The sequence below is a fragment of the Siniperca chuatsi genome, linkage group LG19 (assembly GCF_020085105.1).
Source record: "Siniperca chuatsi isolate FFG_IHB_CAS linkage group LG19, ASM2008510v1, whole genome shotgun sequence".
In the NCBI taxonomy this organism is placed as follows: Eukaryota; Metazoa; Chordata; class Actinopteri; order Centrarchiformes; family Sinipercidae; genus Siniperca; species Siniperca chuatsi.
The window spans coordinates 24,664,627-24,690,141 of NC_058060.1; the positions used below are offsets into that span (position 1 = coordinate 24,664,627).

A 25,515-nucleotide genomic window follows, 5' to 3' on the forward strand; every position below is an offset into this window, starting at 1 on the left:
ATAATGGAAGGGAGAAGAGTTTGGAAAAGGAGCGAAGTCAGAATATGTTTGTGCCTTATTATATCATGTGATTTAATTAATTTTTTTTTCTCATTCTGTCATTTACATTAAAACCTATGCTTTTAGACATGAGCTATACCAATAAAGTTTATTAAAATTATTTCTCCTCCTCGCCCCAGATGTTTAAAACTCCTCTTCCTCTCCTGCCACGTTTTTGCTCCTTTCCAAAGACATGGACGAGACTGGGAAGCTGTCCCGCAACCTGATTGGTCTAAAATCATGAGCGGCCGCCTTTGGTCCCGCCCACGAGCAGGTTCTGCGGCTCTGATTGGTCAAATATAAAGTCTATCACGGTTACTATGGACTTTGGTTTCACTGGTATCCAAGTGAGGACGTGAGTTTTGGTGAAGTCGTAGCCTCATCAATGCGAGCGGAGAACATAAAGCGACTTCGTCCATGTTTTGTCACAATTACAGATAAATTAGCTTGTTAGTTTGTAGCTGCATAACTGAAAAAACAGCATTGGAGAATTTACGAAGCAATGGCCCAGAGAAAGAATCCCAAAACCCACGCCAAAAAAGGTCAGTACCCTTTCCTTGCTAGATTCTTTGAGCCCTGGACGCGCCTCTATAGTCTTCCGTACGTATTTCCATTTCATATTCTGCAATTTAAACTTGTTTTCCCTATCGGCAAATATGCATATCTGGCAGAACGAAACCGAAGATGTTTTAGGAATCGTTTAGATACATTCTTCAATGCGGCTAACATACCGATATATTGTGCAACACAAACTACAGCTTTCATTATTGAATCGCCCGTGGTTCCCACAGACTTCTTCAGGAAAAAGTGCCTCCCGCTGGGCGTCTAGAACCAGTGTGAACCGGCAGATAAACTTAAGATGTCATTAAAGTAAACACGGTTGGTGTATTTTACCGATGCCGAACTGAGTAGTGGTTTCTATTCGTTTATGTAAATGTCCTAACTCGTATTTTCTTGTGTTTTTGCTATGCCACTAAACAAGTGCATATTTAACTGGCAGCATTTTGAGTAGAGTCCGGTTCAACGTTCTCGCCGCACAAGAAAACGGGGCCAGTTTAACAATTTTTTGCTAGCTGTCAACGTATCCACAATATAGAGGACTTAAGCTATCCAACTTAACTAAATGGTTAAGTTTAAATGAAGGGATGCTCTGCGTGACCGCTATCTTGCTTGTCCAGCTGTAGCATTGTAGTGGCCCTGTAATTGACGCTAAGCTAACCTGGTGATAGCCCGCTAACATTAGCTTGCAAGCTTTTCAACAGACAACACTTAATGTTGATGTTTCTTGTGTCATTTGCGTGTTTTTAGCCAGGTCCAGGGATGGAGTCGACAACAAACTCAGATAAACCCACTTTACTCACCTTATGTACACATTAATAAACCTGACATACACCTTTAAAGGTTATTCCATAATCATAACTTTATCATTTATTAGTACAAAGGGGGGGAAAAAAACATATTTTTGTTATTATAAGTATGTCTGTGGTAGTCTTGAGTCCAGTGGCCTAATCATACATGCTTACATTTGCATCTTTGTTGTCAATTACTCCCTTGATATTCACAGATGTGTTGTGATATTTGCAGTATCCTAATACAATAAAGTTATGACATTTATATTACATGTAAAACTCTTAGTTAGTTAGTTTTAGGTTGAAAAAAAGAGTACAACTTTGTTGCCAACACAGTTGATATTGCGGTCTGTTTGCCCAATAATGATTACTGGAGGATCGATAGTTTACACATCTCAAAACACATTTTTATCTGAAAGCAGATCCTGATTTTACCTGAACTGGTTGTTTATTTTACTGTTTATTTTATTGCTTTTGTGTATTTTATGTGTATTATTTCTTTATATCTCGTCATTCACTGTGGTATTTTATTTCTCTTGTTGTGAAGCACTTCGTTCTTTGTTTTGATAAGTGCTCTACAAATAAAGTTTTATTATTATTATTATTACACTACTTTTTATTTACCGCTTAATTACTGTACATGGGTGATCTGAGAAGAGCTCCTTCCTCAAACTTCCCCCTGGTATTCCCGACTATATTAGCCCTAGTACTAATAATGGATGTGCCAGTCATCCAGGAATAAATGAACATTAGCGCTTGGCATTCACATCAGAGATTTAAACTCAGCATTGTGCGTGTAAAACGGGGAAACTTATGAGACAGAAATGCATACCGCCTCTGCTCTGACCTACCTTCAGTAAGTATGGGAATGCAGCTTACAACAGCAGGCGTGTGTGCTGCAAACACAGAGCCAGTTGTTATTCAAAGTGCGATACAGAGTAGAAATCAGGGAGAGCTTCATCTTATTTCTGACTGCCTATACTGCCAACTTCAAGCTGATTCAAGTAGTTTTAAAACTTGAACTGAAACTGGCTTCATCTTCATTTCACGCTGCCCCCTTTTTTGTTTTTTTTTAACTTTCCATCACATTTGCTAAGTTAGTCACAACACAAGCAAATAACTGTCAAAGCAGGAATAAGGTGCATCAAAGAATAACACACATTTTGCGCAAATAACCTGTGTTCTGCCTGCAAACGGTGTGCTCTGTGTCGTCCAGATAGTCAGACGGTGATTAATATTAAGTGACCTTATCAGATATAACTAGAGCTGGAAATAAAATTGAGTCAACGAAATCAAGAAAATTGTACCGAAAGCTTGCTCTTAAATCTGTTTTCTTATTCTTTCACCAGATATATTCTGATTTAAGTAATTATTTTGTTAAATACTACTGTATGCAGGTAAAGACGTAAGTGTATTGTTTGTGTTAAGTTTTTCTAGTAAAGTAAGGTAGAGCTGCAACTAACGACTATTTTCATTATCGATTAATCTACCCGTTATTTTCTCGATTAAGCGTTTGGTTCATAAAACACTGAAAAATGCCCATTTCAATTTGCCAGAACCCAAGCTGACGTCTTCAACGCCCTAAGGTGTTCAGTTTACCGTGACAGCTGCTCGAAATTTAACTTAAAAAAAGGGCTAAAAGAATAATCAGTTATCATAATAGTTGCTGAGTGATCCTTTAGCAATTAGTCGATTAATCGTTTCAGAATCAGAAATCCTTTATTGATCCCCGAAGGGAAACGCTTTGTTCCAGCAGCTCGCCTTTACGTCAGTGCACACAGGAAGTACTAGCAAAAAATATAATACAATACAGGTCAAAAAATAAATTAAGTACCAGGTAGGTATAAGTATAAAATAAAATAAGCTCTAAAGTAAGGATCGTGTATTTTTGGTATAGGTATCAAATCTGGTGTAGAATTATTTTCAACAAAACCTTTCTCTAATAATGATTCACTGGTGTTAAACATCAACGTTGTGAGGTATAACGTGGTCATAGTCTGCTGTGGGACGGTGAAGATTTCACTCACTGTCCCTTTAATTAAGGTGACATATCCCACTGAGTGTGTGTGTGTGTGTGTGTGTGTGTGTGTGTGTGTGTGTGTGTGAACAAACAAGTGTCAAGGTTATTTGGTTTGCTATTCTGTCCTCTCTGGCATCTCACACACACACACACACACACACACACACACACACACACACACACACACACAGTGTCCCTGGGTTTGTCAGCTCTAATAATAGTGTGGATCGGGTTCTGGATGGCCAGTAGACTGTAGAACTGCTGGGAGGAAGAGGAGGAGGAGGAGGAGGAGGAAGAGGAGGAGCTCTTTCTTTCTCCTGCTTAGCTCAGTCACTTTCTGTCGTTCTCCTAGTTCACTGCTTTTCTTTTGCCACTATCTGTTTTCCTGTTTGCATGATCAGTAATTTGGAATATTTGTTCTTTCAGGTTGTTTTTTTTTTTTAAACTCTTTTTTTTTAAATCACCTCATTGATTTTTTACTTTGAAAAGTTTCAAATAGTTTAGGGTACTGTCATAGCTTTGTAGTTCCTCTCGTCGTATTATCTTTCAGTTTGGTTTTATCTGGTACTTGAACATCGCAGGTCCATAACTTCATATTCTAAAATAAATATTTATTTATATTTATGGCGGTTTAGTGTGCAACCCACTGGTCAGGAGGGTTTGTCTGCACTGGTCTCTGGACTGGTTCTGGTTCTGGTTCTGGACTGGCTCGGTCCTGTTTTTTGGGTTCAGCTGAGACCTGAGACAGTCCATGCAGCGCTACCGCCACTATGGCACCTCCTCCTCACCTTCCTCAGCTCCTGTAGAGGAGGTCCACGCCGAGGAGGAGGAGGAGGTGTACAGTGAAGAGGAGGTGTATGAGGAGGAGGCGGAGCCGCTGATACAGGACGAGGTGGAGCCTGTGGTCCAGGAGCCAGGTAGGATTGTTGTACGAATGAGGTTTGACCTGGTTTGGTTTGGGCTTGGTTCTTATCTGGCCTGGTTTGGCCTGATCAGGCAGCGTTAGCGAGGAGGAGGAGGTCCCACAGACGAAGGAGGAAGTGCAGCCTGTCGTAGAGGAGACAGGTAGGAAAGGTCTATGAGCTTGGTTTGGCATGGATTGGTTTGGTTTTGGCATGGTTAGTAGCTGTGTTTATGAGGAGTAGAGCTCAGCGATACATAGCTGGATCTGTAGGTTTTGGAGCTCAACATAGTTTGGTTTGTTGTGGTTTTTATTGGCCTGGATTGGTTTGGTTTGACCTTGTACAGCATGCTTTTAATGCAAACTCAATACATCCTGTAGTTTATTTTCACAGTAAAAGCTTTCCAGCGAAGAGAGTTGTTTAGCGCTTTTACTTATTATAGTAGTGAAGTATCCACAGGAAGTCTTGAGGGAAATTGGATCCAGGTAAAATCCTGATTAGACACTGCATGGTTTCTATTTGGCCTGGTTCGGCTTAGTTAGACAGTGTCAATGGGAGGTATTAACCAATCACAGCTAACCTTGTGTTACATTGTAGTGGGAGGAGCCGCTGGTTCTTCACTCTGAATTCCCTTTTCAAAGTTTTCTTTTTAACGTAACTATTCTATAGGTTTATTATTTCAACTACGTTTTTTTTAGTTTTTGCGCGGCGGATGGCTCTAAATACGGCAGCATCCATGAGCCTTGGCCATCGTTGTTAGGAAGAGGAAGCCAGTCAGAGAATCAGAGCTGTAATAAATCCATAAAGCTTCGTCGTTGCAATTGTGAACAAACCACGGTGTCGTAGTTACCGAATTAATCAGAAATTAAGCCAGAATCAGAAACTGAATTTATTTAAGCTCATGTCATTATCAGGGCTTTTTTTAAGGTCCACGTAACAGAATTTGAAGCTCTGTGATTGGATGTTTTTATTACCAAAATCACCTTGTATATATTTGTATCACCTTGGGAGTCGTAGTTGACTTCTTTTTACGTTTTTATGTCCACAGGCTTCTTCCCTACCTTTGCCCTTTTTAATCAAAGAACCAGATATTTTCCATCTTCTGTGCTGAAGATACCAACCAGGAGAGTTTCATGTCCGTCCAAGACTTGAAGAGCTTTAATCACCTAACATTGTGTATGAGAACGTGACTTTTACATCTGGAACTTTCTAAATATACTTCTAAAATAGCTCCTCACACTTTATCGGTTGATCTTCTCTTGCATTAACACTACTTTAAATAAAACCTTTCAGACAGCACGCATGTTGTTATCAGTTGTATAACAGCCATTTAAACCCTTCAGGATGTCTTTGACAGCACTTGTTGCAGCACAGAAACCTTTCCCAGGCTTTATTGCGTTTAGACACACGCAGTTTTCAACCAAACTAAGAGTCTGATAAAGGACCAGGCTATTTCTGGTTTCTGTCTTGAGCATTAAGGCCATTAATTAGACGTGATTGTGATGTAAAAGCAGACAGCTGTTATCATTAGCTACAGCTATTTCAGCTCTCAGTCTTGGAGGACAAACAGCTGTTGTCAGCTCGCTCTCTCTCTCTCTCTGTCAGGGTCATGTTGACTCTATGTCTCTCACTCTATTCCTGGGTCGGCCCGCCCTCTCCGGCTCCTGCCATATTGTCTTTTTCTCCTCGGCCTGAATTTGTGGCCCGTGAATAGATACCTGACATAGATCTGTGTCAATAAAGCAAACGTTTGATATAGCCTAAAAGATCATGACTGAAACAATTAGACCTTTTGTGCATGATCGTTCTGGTTAAAGTCATGCCTTACCCACAGGCATGACCGTTTAGGGTTTTTGGATTTCTTCCAACTAGACATTGAAAAACACTGAAAAGGTCTTGAATTTGATCCTCAAGTGAGTCTCTAATTTGCCAAAATGTCCCCCTGGGAATTATTGAAATATGAGGTTATAACTTTTTCTTGATGACGCAGTGATAGAGATTTTAGTTCGTTATCTGCAGTACTAGAAAATTCTGCAGAACCTTGTCACAGCATGCTAGGCTGCTACCAACTCTGTCTAATCGCAAATGAGGGGTTTCATTTCAAAACATTACACATGCGTGAAATGTCCTTGAAAATAATAGTTTGACCAAATAATAATTATGTCCAGCTTTTCCTGAAGCTTCGAGCCACATCAGCCTTCATCAGCGGTTGGAGCTTGCTCACTTGTCATCACGTGACCTAAGAAACTTCGGTCACGTGATGACAGGTGATGATGACTGACCATCTCCAAGCTTCTGAGCAAACTCCAGCTGCTGATGTGGACCGTGAGATGCAGCTGAAAGTTTAGGAAAAAGCTAGTAAGTGGACTTTGAATGAAGATTATTTTGCTTTACATGCAGTTTGGAAGAAAGGTTCCTACCTGAAATTCATCAGCTAACATTTCAAGACTGCACACGAGTCTTATGTAGCCACTTGGTAAGATGGGCAACACCACTCTGAGGCCTTCGCTATTACTTACAGATGTGTATTGCTTGATACAATTACAAATATAAAAACGTCCAGTATTTTATGAAGCTTTCCTGAGTAAAACAGTCCCAGCTCATTGATTTGAAACGTTGTCTACTACGGCTCAATACACCCAGAGATATTATGGTAAAAGTCTGTGGTGGTGGACACGTTTTTATTGTCTCACAGTATATATATCATCCAGTAATTCTTTAATTTTTTGGTATTCCCCAAAATAGTATTTAGTAGTATTTCTTCAGACAGAATTTCCGAGAGCAGCGTTTGGCTTTTGCACTAGTTGAGCTCTTTGTTATGTTTGCTTTCTTGCATGCATGCTGTTGACTTTTTGTGTGAGCTCTGAAATAAAGACACAAACCGCTGTCTGTGGTTTCACAGACAAACACAGTGACACGCTTTTTTTCCTTCCCGTGTTTTAGTTTTTAAGCACACACACCTCTACACACTGCCTCTAACCATGTGATGTTGTCTGGCTGTGGGTTACACCACGGCCTCAATAACACCGCAAACATAGTTCCAGACAGCCGTTAAAGCAATGCTCTAAAGCAGGCGCCAAGGTATATTAACCTACAGGTAACCGTAGCATCAGTACTCACACTTCATGCTACATTACCAGTTAGCGCTCACAGATAAAACATAACCATTTGTTAAACTAACTACAAACACAGATAATAATTTAAATACAGTGGCAATGGTGTAAGAGACATAATGCACGGTTTTAACATGAACATTTTCTTGTCCTCAGAAGGGAAGGCACCGTCGGTGGACAGCAAGAATGGAAAGAGGACGGAGAGAGGAGGAGGAGGAGGAGGAGGAGATGCAGGAGGAGGCTCTAAGTACTCCATGTTTACCTGGTTTGTGGTCCTGGCTTTGCTGGGGGTCTGGAGCTCTGTGGCTGTGATCTACTTCGACATCGTGGACTACGATAGCGTCATCGGTAAGTAAGAGGAGTTTGATAATCGGGTAGTGTTATGGTACAGGAAGTTTAGGAATCAATGGCAGTCAGCTTAATCACAGGTGAGTGCAGCAGTGTCTTCAGTGAGTACAGGGTTCAGATGCTCACAAAGTCAACCTCCCCGTAAGCTTTTAACTACATTAACACTGCAGTAACTGCCTCGCTTGACTTGTTCATGTTTACAAAACTCGAAGTTCCCAAGGAAGACGTTCGGCCAGGGATGATTTGGCCCTGATCGTCCTGCTGGTGGATATTCATTTTAATCCTCCAGGTACACGTACAGTATGCACGCAAGTACGCAGTAGCTTGTCTTATGCATATGTGTTGGTAAAAAGCAGTATATCACAAACCTTAGACAACACAGTGTGTAAAGAGTAGCGTTAAAAAGACATTCTTTGCTTGTATAATGTTGCTGAAATACATATGCTGTGTCATGTTAGACCAACATCATCGGCCAACGCTCAGGAGAAGAATTTAATGTCATTTTACACAACAACTGAAGTGGTTCAGTAAAACGACGTGCAGATTATCCAGTCAGGGATGCGAAGCTGTCAACTGCTTCACAGGCTAAATGTAGGCTGGTGTGAATTCCTGAATTTGAGAACGACACAATGTGCGAGCCACCGGATAAATGACAACTGTCATACTGCTCATCTTACTGTAACGTTAAAATATATAAACTCTCTCACAGTTAAATCTAATGTTAATTTTAGTGCTTTTGACCATTTTCTTAGAAAGGCTCTGCTGTCGTTTGAAACCATGAGATCCACTGATATTTAGAACATGTAAGAGTAGAGTTACTCCAAAAGACATGTTGGCTGTTAATTTGTGTTGATTGATCAATGTTGCAAACAGTTTAGACCCATGACTAATTGATGTAGCTGAGCAATCAGCTGGCGCTCCTGGTGTTTATTAGCTGTTGTTTGTTTGGCGTAACTCTTATATGAAATAACATATTTCATTATTTCACGAGCCTCAGTTTACAGTTCACGCTTGTTAAACACCAAGATGTTAAACTCATACAGAAGCACAGTGCACTCACCAAAGTTAAAAGATGTTGTCTCTCGTGATGATGACTTACGAGGTATGAATGTCGCAATTGCACGAAAAGATCTTTATAATTACGAGAAAAGATCTCATAATAACAAGATAAAGATCTCGTAATCTGGTAATTATGAGATACAGAAGTCTTAATTATCTTTTTTGTTGTTGTTGTTGTTGTTGGTGAATGCATTGCGCTTCTGTGAAATCAAACTCTTCAACCGAACACAATCTAACCTGTGAGCAAAGGGCTTTCAGATTTAACTAAACTGTTGATGGACAAATATAGATGTTAATGTCCGTAATAAAGTGTAACAAAAAGGTCGTGAAATCAAGTAAAGTAAACAAGCGTGAGTGAGTTCCATGTTTTCAGGATGTTGACAGCCGGAGCCAAACAAATAATGTTGTGTTGTCATGTTTTTGCTGGCCTAGTTTCTGGTTCACAGCAGCGACTTGATTTGGTTCTCTCACACACACACACACACACACACACACACAACACACACACACACACACACACACACACACACACACACACACACACACACACACACACACACACGGTGGTCAAACGGTTCAGCCAACTAACGTCAAACGCCTCAATAGCGCCTACTTAAGACGTCTAAGATCGTTTTGTGTAAGGCGCTCGCTCCTGTGTAGCGCCCGGCCACAGTGCATACACAACCACGCGCCTGTACTGGGAAACACAATTGTCCACCGCTCTGGCGATAATAGTGAGTCCCATTATATATTTATATAGTGGGGTACAGTCTCGTCCTCTGCTTGAGACGCCCTGCAAAGTTAAAATAAGGTGTTTATAGATGCTGGAATAGTGGTGAAAACACAACGAGCTTTCTTATAAATACACATGCGCTCCACTTACAACGCATACCTATAAGCACGCCTAGATATCTTTTTCAACTGAGGTGAAGTGTGTTGATGTGGCGTTTGCTACAGCTCACCAGAGAACACGTATACACGTATACGCACACTTTAGCCGTAGCAGGTACGCAGTGAAGGTATGGTGCGCTTCACACACACACACTCAGACACGCAGACATTGCACTGAAATGTTGGCTTTCATGTAGCAACCTGCCTCGGTCTTCATGTGGTTATAACAGTCATGCAGGACTTTCACATCCTCTTTTTCTCAGACACACACACACACACACACACACACACACACACACACACGCAGAAAGCAGTAACTGTACGTGTCAGAAGACATGTTTATCTTATCTCAAACTTCATCTGACTGATAAGCTGCTTCATGTTTCAGAATCAGAAATGCTTTATTGATCCCCGAGGGGAAACTTTGTTCCAGCAGCTCACTGTCACGTCAGTGCACACAGGAAGAGAAGCACTAAGCAAAAAATATAATACACTATAATACAGGCAAGATAAATTAAGTACAAAGTGGATATAAATATGAAATTTAAATAAGTGTAAAGTACAAAGTGGGTTTACCGGTTGATAAGTATGTACGGTATAATAATACAATGTAAATATAAGTAATAAGTAATAGTGCATGAACTGTCGAGTTAAGTGTAGCTTATTAAGATGATTATGAGACGGTGGATTTTGCACAGCGGTAATAGAAGTATGAATAAATATCAATAAATTAAACTGAAAACAGAGTATACTGCACCGGAGTATTAAACACAGAATATTGCACAATTATTTCAAGTATTGCATGATGGTGTTAATGGTCCAATGTCCAGTTTAGTGACTTCGGGTCATACAGACTGACACTTAGAGGGAGGAGTTAAAGAGTCTGATGGCCACAGGCAGGAATGACTTCCTGTGGCGCTCTGTGGTGCATTGTGGGGGCATGAGTCTTCCGCTGAAGGCGCTCCTTTCATACTTTATGGCTGCGTCTCTCACACATCAGTTAGATGGAAACAAGAGAAAAGAGTTACGGAGCTACAACTGACTTCCCATTAAATAATGCATATAAGGTCAAAGAGCACTGAGTCTGCTTTTTTATTCCTAGTTTATACAGAGCTCCCTGTTCAACCAAGTTAAAACAATGACAGCAGTGTTAACTGACTAACTTGTGATGTCTGTAAAGTTAAACTTTTGTGTTTCCTCTCTCTGATCTGTATATAAGGTCTTTCAGGGCTACATGATCTTTGAAAAAATATATAATACAAAGTTTTATAAGTGATCAATGGGCCTCATTCAGAAATGTGTTTTTTAATTTTTTCCCTACTTTCGTAGAAAGAGTATAAGAGTCACATTCCTGAAGCATGCGCACAGACCACTGAATTGTTCTTTCACATGTGCAAATGTTTGTGAATCAGGATTATTCTTAAATTGGATGCAATCAGTCATTAGTATAAGGAAACGCCCAATAATCCCATGGGCTGGTTTTGCATTACACAAGAACAAACTCTTTAAACAGTTAAGATCAAATCTGTGTGGAGGAATGTTTCGTGCATGAGGCCTATTGGCTCTTGATTTTTACATACTACAGACCCTGAAAGTAAACACGCTATGTTGGCTGAAATCAAAATAATTTTTTGCACAATTTCAACCTGAACACTGGATAACAATATTAAAAAATATTCTTTATATCTAGTATACATTTAGTAGTATTCTGTTCTGATTTGCTGCCAACACGGCACACAAAAAAGCAGCAAACGTTCCAGGAAAGCACAAACACATTTGTGTATGACCTGCAGATGCTTCACAGTAAAAGCCTTTTCACTTCGGCCACATTTGCAGCAGCTGGGTGACTTTTACTGTGAAGCGGCTGAAGTCTAAATGTAATTCATGTCTGTTTTTAAAACACTGCAGAAACAGAAATTCACATACTAAAATGATGCATCATGCAGCCCTGTGTCTCCTCTGTAATTCTGTATTGCTTTGTACTAATTCAGTTCTTGCAATGCTATAGTGTCTTATCTTCTGTCTGTCTTCTTCTTCTCTTCTTCTTCTCTCTCTGATCTCTGCACGTAGCCAGAGCTAAGGAGTTTCGCATGAACTTTTCTGAAGTTTTACAAGGTACGGTCTCAAGATTTAAACATCCACTAATGTAACTGCATTTTTACAGATCCATATTTCACTGTGTGCTTCCATCAGAGCCAATGGTGTCGCCAAACTACTCCAAAAAACATAATTAGTTAGGCTCAAATAGGATAAGATGAGGTAAGGTAAGATGGTTAAGAAACCGGATAGAGTAAGAAGATGTCCTGAAGGTTGAGGTATTCATATCATTGAGGGGAAACAATACAGTTAGTGAAGAAGGACCAAAGACAAACTGAAAGCAGTCTAATAAAAGTTCTTCCTGTCTATATTTCCAGTAAATAGAGCATGGCCAATATCATTGGTATCTGTTTTCAACCAGAAACTATAATGAAAGTCCTGCCTACCACATTCAACAAACTGGTTTAAGGCAGCAGCTCTGTTACTAGTTTATATCTTTCCACTATAATACATAATACACTATACTAGTATGCTTTATTTCCATTTACTGATGTAATACAGCCACTCTGACAAACAATTTCTTTCTTTTTATTCATCATGCCATTACAAACATAATGTATTTCCTGCAGGCTACTGGACGTCCTTCCAGACATTAACCCAGTTGTAAATTATAAAAACAAATCTCATAAACTTGGATTCATTTGTTTAACCTGTTGTCAAGAACTTCAGGATAGTAATGTGATGGTTTATCGTCAACATGTTGGTAGACAAACGTAGCAGTAGTAGCCGTTGGAGTGGATTCAGATTCTGAAATAAGAATTTGTGGTCATTTCATAGATTGGCGAGTCAAAAAATTAGAAGATGACTGTATGAACAGCATGACAGAGAAGTGTTGCAGACATCGTTCTCCACCACATCCTTCCTCTTCCTACAGCTTCACTGTTTTAAATTAATACTTCATGCACGTTGACATACTGCTGCTGTTAATATGCTGCGTTCTGTGTTGTAATTGATAGCTTGTACAAGTAGTAGAGTTCTGCTTCCCGACCTGAGGGATTTTGCTACGTAAAGTTTCATGCTCCGTCCAGGTTGGGTTATTTTCAAATCTTTCTCCCCCTGATTGCGCCAGCGTGCATTAGCCTGGTAAGCTAACAGTCAGTAATGGGTGACACAAAGTAAAAGTACAGCTTCGGACTTCGTATCGCGTTTTAAAGACTTTGGTATGGGCCGAGTTCTGGTCTCAGTTTTAGGCCTGTGCAAAACTTCAGTTACTACACAGGTTGATTTAGACATGAACTCCTGAGCTTCTTATCCAAAGCTCTTTACAGTTGCATGAATGCATACAGTGTATTTTCAGTGTGGGCGCTGTGTATCAGAATCAGAAATACTTTATTGATCCCCGAGGGGGAACTCTTTCAAGACGAGACAATTATTTCTAGTAAGAAATAAGAGATGTGCAAATCAAGGGGGTCAGGGAGTCATGATAATATCATCATATTTCAGACAACTTTTCAGTTTGTCTTTTATTTGGGAATGACTTTTATAGTGTCTCATAATCGTAGAAATGTAATAATTTGTTAATTTAAAAGTTAAAAAAAACCAACATGAAGTTGAAATGATGAAGCAATAAAAATGAAAAATACTTAGTAAGGTGTGTTATTTAAGAGTTTATTAGTTCTAATCTTATTCACATTATATTCAACAACTGTACAGGCACATATTTAATAAAAAAAATTAAAAACCTTTATTACTTTAAAAGTTTCCATGAGCTTGTTTGTGCCGCTGTAGTGACCTGACAACAGTGTGTCACTCAGCCTTCCTCTCCTCCTCTTCCTCCTTCAGGGAAGCTGACGGCCTACGACACGGACGGAGACGGAGACTTTGACGTGGAAGATGCTAAAGTTCTGCTCGGCAAGTCCACTTTCATTTTTCAGTTTTTTTCTCTGTAATTCCTGACCGATGTGGTTTGCAGTTGTGTCCCAGTGCCTCAGTTTTAAACAGTAAGCAGTCTTACTCTGTGGTTTGAACCCGACTAAAGCAGTGAGTGAGAGCAGGTAGATCTGTATGTCAGTGGGTCTAAAACCAGCCTCGGTAGTGTGTCAACTCACACTCGTGAATTTCTGCCTGTTTTGTTGCCTGTAAGAAGAAAAAATCAGCAGGGTGACTATGAACGTTGAAGAGATGTTCATAGTAAGAGCTGTTCACCTTTAAACTGCTGTTGGCTGATGTTTGTTGGAGGTGTAAAAGCCAAAAACATCTAGCAGCCTGTACTAACTTAATAATGCTTTACTAAGACGATGTCTTCTTAACGTCCAACTGAAGACAAGTCCGATACAATAGTGCATCTTTAGATATGACGTGTTATTTTACCTTAGTCTTACTTCAGTCTATTAACCTGTGAATTAACCCGTTGAAATACACAATGACCGTGTGCTCAGACTACACAAAAATGTACTTCCAGGAAGTATATTTTTGTCTCGCTGTCAAAATTCACTCTGGCTGCGATGCCAACAACGCTGTCGTCGAAAGATTCGTGGACGTTCTGACGTAGATGAAATAGGTGGCAAAGTTCGTTCAAATGTTTGGTAACAAAATACGAGCGGAGGACTTCTAAATTTCAATTGGTTGGCGCCGAACCTCGTCATAGCTCGTTACCATAAAGTTGCCTGGACTTCCCTCGACGCCCACACTGTCCGCGCCGCTGCTCGCCTAAAAAGCTCTGTCCCGCTGTGATCTTAAGGTACAGATTTCCTCTACCGCGTTTAATGTGATTAGTTAGGTTCAAGTTTATTTCAACCATTAAAATATAGATGAATCAATGAAATATTGTTTCTCTCAGGACTCTTAAAAGTCTTAACTATAACATCATCCTGATTAGACATGTATTTAATCAATCACATACCAACTGAGCAAACTAAACCTTTTTAAACCACAGTTCAAGATGTAACACACTATGAAAGTAAACAATAATCACTAGAAATGCTGCCAGCAGAAGGTTATCTTAAGTTCTTGAACGCACCGCAGGCTTTCATGTTCGGTTATGCGTTTTTTCTGTTTTCCTGGGTAACTGTTCATCTTTTCTAGATGTAACTGATGTCTACATAACAACATGAGCTGAGATTAATGTCATGGCAGAGAAACTGTAACAACAGTGTCAAAGCTATGTGACTGCTTTGTTCAGTTTTACTGATTGCCTTAAACTGAGTCATGTTTTTGCTATGTGCTTCTGTGATGCATACTGATACCAATACTATTCATGCGCCAGGACCAGTGTTACTGTAATCCCATTACTTCTGGCGGCAACTACACATGTAACTAATTACTTTTTCAAATTAAATTAACTAATTACTGTTATATGCAGTAATTGGTAAAGTAATTCAGTTACGTTTGAGAGAAGAAACTAGTAACTGTAACTTATTACTAAATTTCAGTAACTTGCCCGACATTGGACACAGGAATTCATTTCAATCTGTATCATTCTGTAAATGATGAGCTTAACTGTTAATAATATTAATCGCATTCAAAATCATCACAGTCTGCAGACACCAGCTGACAGAATCAGGAGGATGGGTAAAATAATGAAAATAAAGAAGTTGTATCACAGATGTAGTGTTTTGTAAAAGTATATTTTTTTAACTCGAAGACGCTGAAGAACAGCGCAGAGAATTAGAGCAGAGATGGCCGCCTCTGTTCCTTGTTGTAAAGCGGACAGGAAGTGAGAGATTGCCTGACGAGACTGAGACAGGAAGTAAAGGCTTATTTGTTGTCTATGGTTCATATGCGACTTCTTTAACTCATTATCTTTCTCTTTCCCACATCATCATCCTTTATTTTTTGCCCTATTTTTGTTGCGGTTGCTCTCCATTCCTTTGTACCATCTTCCTTCCTGCCTCCTATGTCTGATACTGTCCTCTCTCCTTCTCATTCAGTATTCTTAACATTTCCTTCTCCTCCTTTTTACTTCTCCTCCTTGTCCTTTAATATACCACCTTAGGGCCTCCCCCCCCCCCTTTGTGCTTCACCCTTGTTTCTACCTTCCCCTTTGTCATCTTCACCTCTGCTCCCATCCTGTCTGTTTTTCTTCTTCCCTCCCTTTCTCTCTCCCTCTCTCTTTCGTCAGGCTTGACCAAAGATGGCGGTGGTAGTGCGAATGCCGAGTCGCTTGAGGAGGTTCTTAATATTTTAGCTGAAGAGGGCTCTGATTGGATCTATGGCTTCTTCACCTTCCTTTATGACGTAGTGTCCTCGCCCATAGAGCGGGGCAAGGAAAAGGAGGAGGGGAAGGAAGCGGCAGCTGAGATGCAAGAGGAGGGTGGCACGACCTCCTCTGATGACGGGGAGGTCAAAGAGGTCATACTGGACCTCCAGAACCAATAGGAAGACAGGAAGCAGAGCCACAGCCAGTAGCAAGGCTCCCTAGTCCCACTACCGACCAATGAGGACCAGACTGGGATGTAGCCCAGTCCAGCTGGAGCAGGATGGGTGTGTGTATGTTGTGGTGCAGAGGACCTGATGGAGGACAGTCACACAAACAGGGCAAACTGGCCTACAGTCCTTTAAAAGAAACTAGAAACACAAAAACTTAACAGGACTTAAACTATCCTAAAACACTTTAAAAGTGTTAAATTTATTGGATATTGGCTTATTTGATAGTAAAACCCAAAAATATAGTGTCAGCCTGTACTGGCTTATGAAATATAATGGTATTTGTGTATATGTTTAAAAATTAATTAATGAAATATATTAGTTTATTTATTTAAATACACGAAATGTTAAAAAATGACATTCCTGAACACTGAAAAATATCATATAGGACCATAACCATCAATGTGGTTTGAGATTTTTTGGCTTATTAACGACAAGTTATGTGTATATTTTGCACTAATGTTGACCATGTTCCAAATTATCCATCAGTTTTTAGATTTCCTTCCTTACAGGGAGCCATTTGTTCCCATTTATTTCTGTAAAAATCAACTTGCAGAGACTTGAAACTTGTTTGAAATACATAAGTCACAGTGAACATTTAGTCACCTTTGCTTAACTTATGAATTCATTTATTTATCTTTTGTCATAGTTATAGTCTCTTCATGTGATGATGCAGTTGCAAGCAGGGACTATTTTGAAAACAGTTTGTGTGATGAGCGAACTGAAATCTTACATTACTTGCCCCCTTCTCAAACTAAAGAATAATAACATGGTTTGCCATAGGTGGTCTCAAATTAGACGTTCAAACTGCAATGTTGTACATTTGATCATCTGTCAGGCCCCGCGTGGCCTTGTAGTCTGGTGTGTTTTGTCCTGTTCGCTGTCAGCTGACGTTGAACTTTACAGTGTCGCTGTTGGACAGAACTGAGAGAATTCTGTTTATGACTGAGTGGGGAAATTACAACCACCAAACAAATGCAGGTAGATTTAGACTTTCTAGCAACTGTAGCAAGTTAACGGCCTCAATTGGAGATCCTATTTTAATTTAAAGTCCAGATGCTGGTAAATTAAATTTAATCAAATCCTTTTGCTGATGGCTAAAAGAAAGACAGCTGGTAAGTTGATAATAAATCAGGACTTCAAGTTAGAGGAGATGTTAGAGTTTTAAGGACGATGTGACTGCACTGCTCTTTATATTCTGCTGTGTTCAGGTTGATTCTGTAATATTAATATGACTCATTTATATTAACAAAACTTACACTTTTCTGTCTGTAAACCACTAATAATCACATTGATAGATTATATTCTGCTTTCTGTTTGTAGATCTTAGAAACATGAACAGTTGGCAGGCTGATCTGTCATCTTTCACCCTGTTTGATCATGTTGGTGTACTGGCCTTATTTATGTGTTTTAGGCTACAGTTAATACTGAATTACACAATAATATTCTGAGTACGTAATGGCATTCACCCTGACGCATGCAGTAATGTGCTGACCAAACACAGTTTTCATGTAACTTAAAGGTCAACAGATGGTTGTAATGACATAAAAGGAACTGCAGCTCAGTTTACATTTGCATTAATTATATTTAGCTCAGGATAACAGACAGCTTAAAAAGACCCAAAACTCATGTGGTCTGTCAGTCTCAAGAGTTGACCTTTATTCATTCGTCTTTACTGATGCACTTTCTGTCCAAACACACAAGGTGTTTCCTGTTGGGTATCAAACTCCCGCCTCCTTTAGTCTTGAACAGTTTGTATCTTGCGTCTTCGTGGAGGACGGCAGCTGTAGCTAGCAGTTACGATGGAATCTAATGGAGACGCAGTTTAACAGTAAAACATGTATTGTTGTGTACTTCTTTAGGTGAGCCAGTTCCAGCGCACCTTTTGTCGTGCACGATGGCTCACATGCATGGCTTACTGGGATACCTAAATAAACTGGAGACCATTGTTAATGTTGTTAGTCACACCTGTGCCTCTCCTGCTATAACAAGTCAAAACATCTGCTGTGAGATAGGTCTGTACACATCTTCTGTTTGTCACTAGCACGATTAGCTGTTAACCTTTGTCACGAAACTAGGTTACATCTGTCACGAACAACAAGCGGGAACAGGTACCTGTGCTGGTGACAAATTAAGCTGTTAATTTAGCCATATTTTGGCCAAAATATAAGCCAATGAAGTGAGTGAGTCATGGAAAACTCTGGGTTTGATTATTCTCATTATTATTGTATTATTTCTCTTCAAAATTGATACATTTAATTTCACAAGGCAGCTGACTGTTTACCTTTCACAGTAAAATGCCAAGAGTGACACACAACATACAGCCGGTAACTTTCTCTGCCGTCTGTTTGTTCAGATGAAAAGAAGTTAAAAGATCCTGCTCTCAGGAGAGACAGGCTGAGAAAAGGTACTGTACAAAAAGTGTTTGTGTGTAGACTCACCCCCACTGCTACTCAGCTAAGAGCTCCTCTGACAGATCTGTCTGTTTCTAAACCCTGTAGAGGACAAGAAAGAGGTGAAGAAGAAAGGTAAAAGTAAAGGTACTGTCCCAGTTTCTTCTGTTACTGCACGGCTCTGTTTGATCCCGAGTAACCAAATGGTGGAGTCAGGCGTTAACCTTCAGTTCCCACTGGGGCCACCTGTACTACATCTGAAAGCATGTGTGACTCTGCAAGAGACAATCAACAGGTGTGAACATCACAGATCATTCAGGTTATAGAAGTGCATGTTAACCAGGCAGAGAGAACCTTATGGGGCGATCACAGACGCAGACGCACCGCTACAGACGCTTCAAAAACGCCAAAACAGCTGGTGCGCCTGAGGAGCGGAGCTGCATGCGCCCCTGCTGCGTAGCTCTCTCACGGTCCGTTTATCGGCATAGTAAACGGCATTAAACTCACCAGAGATTCACCTGGCTGCTCAAGCAACAGTAAAGTAGTAAAATCCGCCTCTTGCTTGATTTGATTGGCTGCCGGGGGCCAAGTTTGACATTGACGAGTGGTGTGACGCCTTTTGCTGAAAAGTTGAGAATATTTTAACGTTAATGCGCGTCTAAAAACCGCTAGAAAAGAGAGGATCGCGCGCAGTACCGTAGGAAAACAATGGTTTTGCTGACGATGCGTTTCTAGCGGCGCATCTGTGTGCGATCGCCCCTTTAGAATAAATATTTCTTTACAACAAGTTCAGAAACCTTTTTTGAAATAAGGCAGACAACATGCTCGGTTTTCCAAACTGGTTGTTCCACTCCTGCTTAATTTGCATTTGTCGTGTTGTCGCTCAGGTTTTTGTATTATTGGAATTTAGTAGCTTAAACATGCTGCCTTCCCTCTTTTCAGGTGACATGTATGCCAGCCAGTAAAACTTACCACACAAAGCTGCTCGCTGTTCAGGCCAAGAGATAATGTAGATGATTCATTATTCCCTACTCACTTCCCCTTCTGTGTTTGATGGGGAAGAAGTCAAGTAAATGTCAGGGTCACGTGAGGCAGACTTCGGCGATACGATTTGTCAACCAGTAGAGACATTTCCATGCCATTTCTACCGATCTATCCTTTTAATATCTCTGGTTGTAGTAGACATGGCTGGCAATGTTGTAAATCAATGAGCAGGTCTGCTTTATGGCAATAATTGGATTTACTTGGATCAAATTTGTAAGGTATTCACAGTAAGAAGAAAAGTTATAAAAAGTATTAAGTAGTATTATTTTTATTCATAAATAATTTACAGAAACTTACTGTATTACAATATACCTTGTCATTGCGATGTGACATTACACAAACCTTGACTGAACGTTAAATCCATGTCGCCCATCCATAAGATTAGCTTTGTAGACTGTCAGGTGGCGCTCAGCTGCCTGGAAATCACTATGTGAATTCCTCCAACTGGCAAAGTAATAATTAGGATTGTTGACATAGTCTGCTGTTGAGTCTGCTTTGCCTGGTGTGACGATTTGAGCTTTGTTTTCGGCATGTCGACGTTCAGTATCAAACAATTTGATGTGTGTGTCATCCTAGAAGACAAGATGTTACAGTCCACTGATCAAGAAATAAAACTCCCAAAAGGTAGAGTTGTGATCCCTCTGTGTGGGTCTGTGTGTGACTTATTGTCTGTGAGTTAGTTTGTACCTGCGATTAACCCCATGTCATATCCATCTGACTCATTCATTGACTGAGGTCTGTCTCCAGCGTGAGCTCACCGTGTGAATAAATGCTCTTATATTTGATATGTAGCTCAAGCTCTTTGTACAACTGAGCTGTTTGTTAAACTCTGTGTAGAGATGAATCTGAGCTGACAGGCTGTTTGTTCTCCTGTGTGTTAGACCAGACAGCAGGGGAGACTGCTGCTAGAAAGAACACAACCCGAGGTATTAAAACCTGCCGCCTGCACATCTGGAATAAAGACTTTGGTCTGACTTGATATTGTAAGGCATGGCTTTGGTTTAACAGTCCAGTGATGTGTTTAGAATTCTCTAATGCATTTTTATGATAAAATAGATAAGCTATGTCTTATTATTATTATTATTATTATTATTGGATTAAATTATTTTGCCCCACAAATAATTAATTTTATTTAACACTATGATATATCATTATATATGGGCGATATAATGATATCCCGTGAAATAATATACATTTGTCTACCTTCAGATATTTATACCATGGGATCTATCACTTTAATATTTCTAGTCTGTATGTATTAGACCATTGTGATCAATGTTGCTGATCAATGAGCAGGACTGTTTTATGGCAGTATTAGATTTATATTTGATTTTTGCATCAGTGTAATGAAGTACATTGATTTGTCAGGCATTTATTTTGCTGAGTTAGTCAAAAACAGGGATCTCTGGTTATTTTATCCATAAACAGTTTCTCAACTGGTTTTCCTGAAAATGCATCATATCACAATATATATTGATATTTCCATACTGAATATTACATAGTGTGCTAGCCATGCTAGTGTACATATTTTACACATACCATGCCACATATCATTAGCCTTATGCATGACAATTTTGATAACTGATCATATTTTATTAATTTTATTCCATTTCAATAATATTGGCTGGTTTCAGCCTCTCAAATATGAGAATTCGTTGCTTTTCTTTGTTTCATATAGTTGAAAATTGAAGGCAGGTGATCAAAGAAAATAAACAATTTGAAAACATCACTAATAGATAATATTAAACAACAAAAGTTATTTAAAAAGTTGTGCCAACCATCCAACACCAATGTCAAAATTGCATTTCACACTGTTAAATTTATCTTTATTAGTTTTTTAGTTTGTTTTCTGAACGATTCTAATAACATTAAGACTTTGCTCTTTGGTGTACTGTAACGGTGTCATGTACTGTGTGATGATGTCATGCCCCCCTGACAGTGATGTCACATCCATTTCTAACACTTCCTTGTTTGCTTTGTGTGACCACGTTAGTCGGTGTGTTTGATTCACGTTTGTGAATGATCCTTGATTACGCTGAATCCAAACCTCAGACCGTTCTGTCAAAGGTGTCAGGCTGCGCTCTGCCCTGAGGGAAGAGCTGAGGATGATCCACGTGAAGATGGAGGCCAAGAGGATTGCTCGCATCGCTCTGGCCGAGATCAGGGCCTTCCTCGCTGAAGAAGAGGAGGAGAGGGAGGCGGCCTGGGCGCTGAAGACGAAGGCACTGGAGGCTGCCCAGGAGCAACTGAGGGAGGAGAGGGAGAGGGAAGCAGAGAGGATGGAGAGGGAGAAACAGGAGAAGGAGAGGATGGAGAAGGAGAGGATGGAGAAGGAGAGGATGGAGAAGGAGAAACAGGAGAAGGAAAGGATGGAGAAGGAGAGGATGGAGAAGGAGAGGATGGAGAAGGAGAGGATGGAAAGAGAGAAACAGGAGAAGGAGAGGATGGAAAGAGAGAAACAGGAGAAGGAGAGGATGGAAAAGGAGAAACAGGAGAAGGAGAGGATGGAAAGAGAGAAGGCGGAGAAGGAGAAACAGGAGAAAGAAAGGATGGAGAAGGAAGCAAAAGAAAAAGCAGAGAAAGAGAGGTTGGCTCGAGAGAGGGCAGAAAAAGAGCGACAAGAGTTGGAGAGATTGGCCAAAGAAAAGGCAGCCAAAGAAGAGAGGGAACGACTAGAGCGAGAGAGGGCAGAGAAGGAAAAGATGGAGAGGGAACAACGGGAGAAAGAAAAACTGGAAAGAGAGAGGGCTAAAAGGGAGAGCATAGAGAGGGAGCACATCGCAAAAGAAAGAGAAAGAATAGCCAGAGAGAAGGAGAGGATGGAGAGAGAGAAGGCAGAGAAGGAACAGTTAGAGAAGGAGAGACTGGAGAAAGAAAGGATTGCCAAAGAGAAAGCGGAAAAAGAGAGGCTGGAGAGGGATCGCATTGCTAAGGAAAGAGAGCGAATCGCCAGAGAGAAGGAGCGACGAGAAAAAGAACGAATCGCCAAAGAAAGAGCAGAAAAAGAAAGACTGGAGAGGGAACGCATCGCCAAAGAAAGGGAAAGGCTTGAGAGATTGGAGAGGGAACGTGTTGCTAAGGAAAGAGAGAGACTTGCGAGGGAGAAGGAGAGGATCGAGCGAGAGAGGGCCGAAAAGGAGAGGCAAGAGAAAGAACGAATGGCCAAAGAAAGAGCAGAAAGAGAAAGGATAGAGAGAGAACGTATCGCTAAGGAAAGAGAAAGAATCGCAAGGGAAAAAGAGAGAGCAGAAAAGGAAAGACTGGAAAAAGAGAGACTAGCCAGAGAGAAGGAAGAGAGGGAAAAGATGGAGAGGGAGCGCATCGCCAGGGAAAGGGCAAGAACTTTTCAGGAGAAGGAGAGATTAGAGAAAGAGAAAGCAGAGAAAGAAAGAGTGGAGAAGGAAAGGGCAGTGAGAGAAGAGAGGGAGAGAATGGAGAGAGAACGAATGGCGAAGGAAAGAGAGAGAATCGCCCGGGAGAAGGAGAGAATCGAACAGGTGAGACTAGAGAAGGAAAGGCTGGAGAAAGAGAAAGCAGCTCGAGAGAAGGAGCTGATGGAGAGGCAGAGGCTGGCCAGAGAAAAAGCTGTTCGGGATAAGATGGAGGCGGAGAGGCTGGCGAAGGAGAGAGCAGAGAGAGAACGCAACGCTGTGAAGGTAGAAATGAAGAAGCAAGAGCTTCTCGAGAGGAAACCAAACGCTTCCCAGCCGAAAGCTCCGGCAGCAGAAGAGAAAAGTGACAGAGCGAGTGTGTCGGCAGTCAGGAGAGAGAAGAGTGCGGCCGAGGAGAAGATGGCGCTGGGCAGGAAGAAGAAATGACAGTGGAACAAAGTTAATATCTCATAAATGGTGCTAGAACTCTGATTGGCTGGAGGGTTAAAGGAAGTGTGGGAGAGGGGAGTGTCCTCCTCTGTGACAGTGACAAATAATGTGTAAAATACTTCACCTGTCATCTCTTTCCATGACTGAGCAGGTGAATCCTCATTTCACAGAGTAGGAGACAGATTTAAAAGAGAGATTTTAGAGGACAGTACATTTTCCTAACTGCGTAACATCACACACATCAGTTTTTCTTGCTTTAATCATGTAAAATATTTGCTATTAAGTAAATATTCTGAAGAACATAATGTCTAAACAATAAAGGTAATGGTAAAGAATAGGGTGGCAATTATTTTCTGTTTTATTTCTCATACCACGGGCCTTATCGCACTCTGCCTTTATTTTTCCATAATGTGTAGAGAGAAACACAGGCATGTAAACATGGTGGTTAGTAAACTTAGTGATTCTGTTAGTTGCAAAGATAGCTGTGCTTAGCTAGTGTAGCTACATGAGGACGTTAGCTAACGTCCTTAGTTAACAACTCACCACTCTGGTGAGTGTTATTCTTACCATGGTGTTCAGATATTCTGCGAGAGGTTTGGAAATCTGCCATCACGGTGCGCTCCGGTCAGAACAGTCGGTGTTAACGGATGGAAAACAAAAAAGATTAAGCTGACTGCACTGACTGTTCATGGCACACCTTTTCTGTTATCACGTTCCCATCAGTCCGTGGCTTGTGATATAGTATGAAGGTTAACGGTGTGGGGAAAGTGTCCTCTTACATGACACAGATACCCTATATATATATATATAAATATATATGTGTTTAGACTTTACTGTATTCAAATAGGTGACAGTGTGTTTCTGGTGTAATTTAAAACCTCATCAGTGTTGAAAAGGATGAAGGAACTCACTGAAGGGTTCAATTTAAGATTAGAGAGTTAACTTACAGATAGAGCGATACTTGAGACGTACTGTACGTTTATGTTGCATTGAGTTCATGTTTTTGTTCTTTCTTTCTCGTTTTTACGAGATTGTCTTGAACTCCGATTGTTCCTTGTACACAGGAATGTTTGGTACCTCCTCTGTTCTGACCCCTCTGGCTCTGATCTTTGCCTGTTGATGATTTTTCTAGGAGTTTAATTTTAAGTTTTATTAAGTTACCAACTGTCAGTCATGTAGTGCATGTTGTAAGGAGAAGAGTCGGGTTGAAGGCTGCTGAGTTCAAGGGCTAAAACGTGTGTGTGTGTGGTGTGTATTTCCTTTACAGACATGTTTTTGACTGCAGGGCAGAAACTAAAATGTTTCACTCACTGGACACAGCAGCTTGCTTTAAGAAAACTTAAAACTAAATCTGTTTTTGTTTTTTACGGATTCAAGCTCAATTCATCATCAATTTATCTTTTGCTTCATGCACCCTTGTGCCTTGAGCACAGGGCTTGATTGCATTTTTACCGAAGTACATTTCACCAACTGATATTATTTAGCTTTTCCTTCAAAATGTGAGTAAATCTTTGATAAATAAATCTTGGTTTTCAAATTGACATATGCTTGTCTTTATTCTTGATGTGATTGAAATGTCGAGGTGGCCTAATGTGTAGAGGCATTAACCGAAAGGCACTGCAGCCCTACATGCAAACCCTTTTTTAAAGCGTGTTCCCCGGTTAAAAGTGTCGTTAGAGACGCAATGAGAATGAGTGATGAACATCACATCCTCTTCCTCTATTCAATCCAATCTCCCTCCACCACAACTTCCTGCTCTGTTCGCTCTCACACTCACTTCTCTTTCCTTGTCAGCTCTTGTTTCCTTCCCAAGAACTATTATCAGGGTGCTGCGACTCCTGACCTCCTCACCTCCCTGAAATGAGAAGTATAAATGTTTGGTTGACCTACTGTTTTCTTTAAGGCACTGTCACACTTAACTGTAAACCGACATCAGTTATGACTAATCTTTGCATATTGTAATTTTCCTTCTCCTGTTTTTATGTCTTTCATGTCTTCTTGATAAAACCCGCATAGTTAGACTCAGTGAGGGTGAGAACGGGTTCGGTGTCAGCTCTTTACTTCAGTGAAAAAT

The 25,515-nt window shown here is 40.4% G+C and overlaps 1 protein-coding gene across 19 annotated transcripts in view; it reads left to right on the forward strand.

The window, feature by feature from the left end:
• The first annotated feature begins 360 nt into the window (after window positions 1–360).
• unm_hu7910 (un-named hu7910) overlaps window positions 361–25,515 on the forward strand; it is a 47,705-nt gene continuing 22,550 nt past the window's right edge. For 2 of the 19 annotated variants that reach the window (XM_044176101.1, XM_044176109.1), the window contains exons 1-5: window positions 3,829–4,325; window positions 4,405–4,473; window positions 7,580–7,771; window positions 11,792–11,836; window positions 13,601–13,669. In XM_044176101.1, coding sequence (XP_044032036.1) covers window positions 4,160–4,325; window positions 4,405–4,473; window positions 7,580–7,771; window positions 11,792–11,836; window positions 13,601–13,669 — 541 coding nt within the window. In that variant the 5' untranslated portion in view covers window positions 3,829–4,159. Of the gene's footprint in view, window positions 582–3,752; window positions 4,326–4,404; window positions 4,474–5,426; window positions 7,408–7,579; window positions 7,772–11,791; window positions 11,837–13,600; window positions 13,670–18,539; window positions 18,591–18,684; window positions 18,724–20,196; window positions 20,245–20,501; window positions 20,547–21,687; window positions 24,983–25,515 lie in introns of those variants that run through there. The other 17 variants (XM_044176097.1, XM_044176096.1, XM_044176110.1 and 14 more) reach the window with 17 other exon arrangements.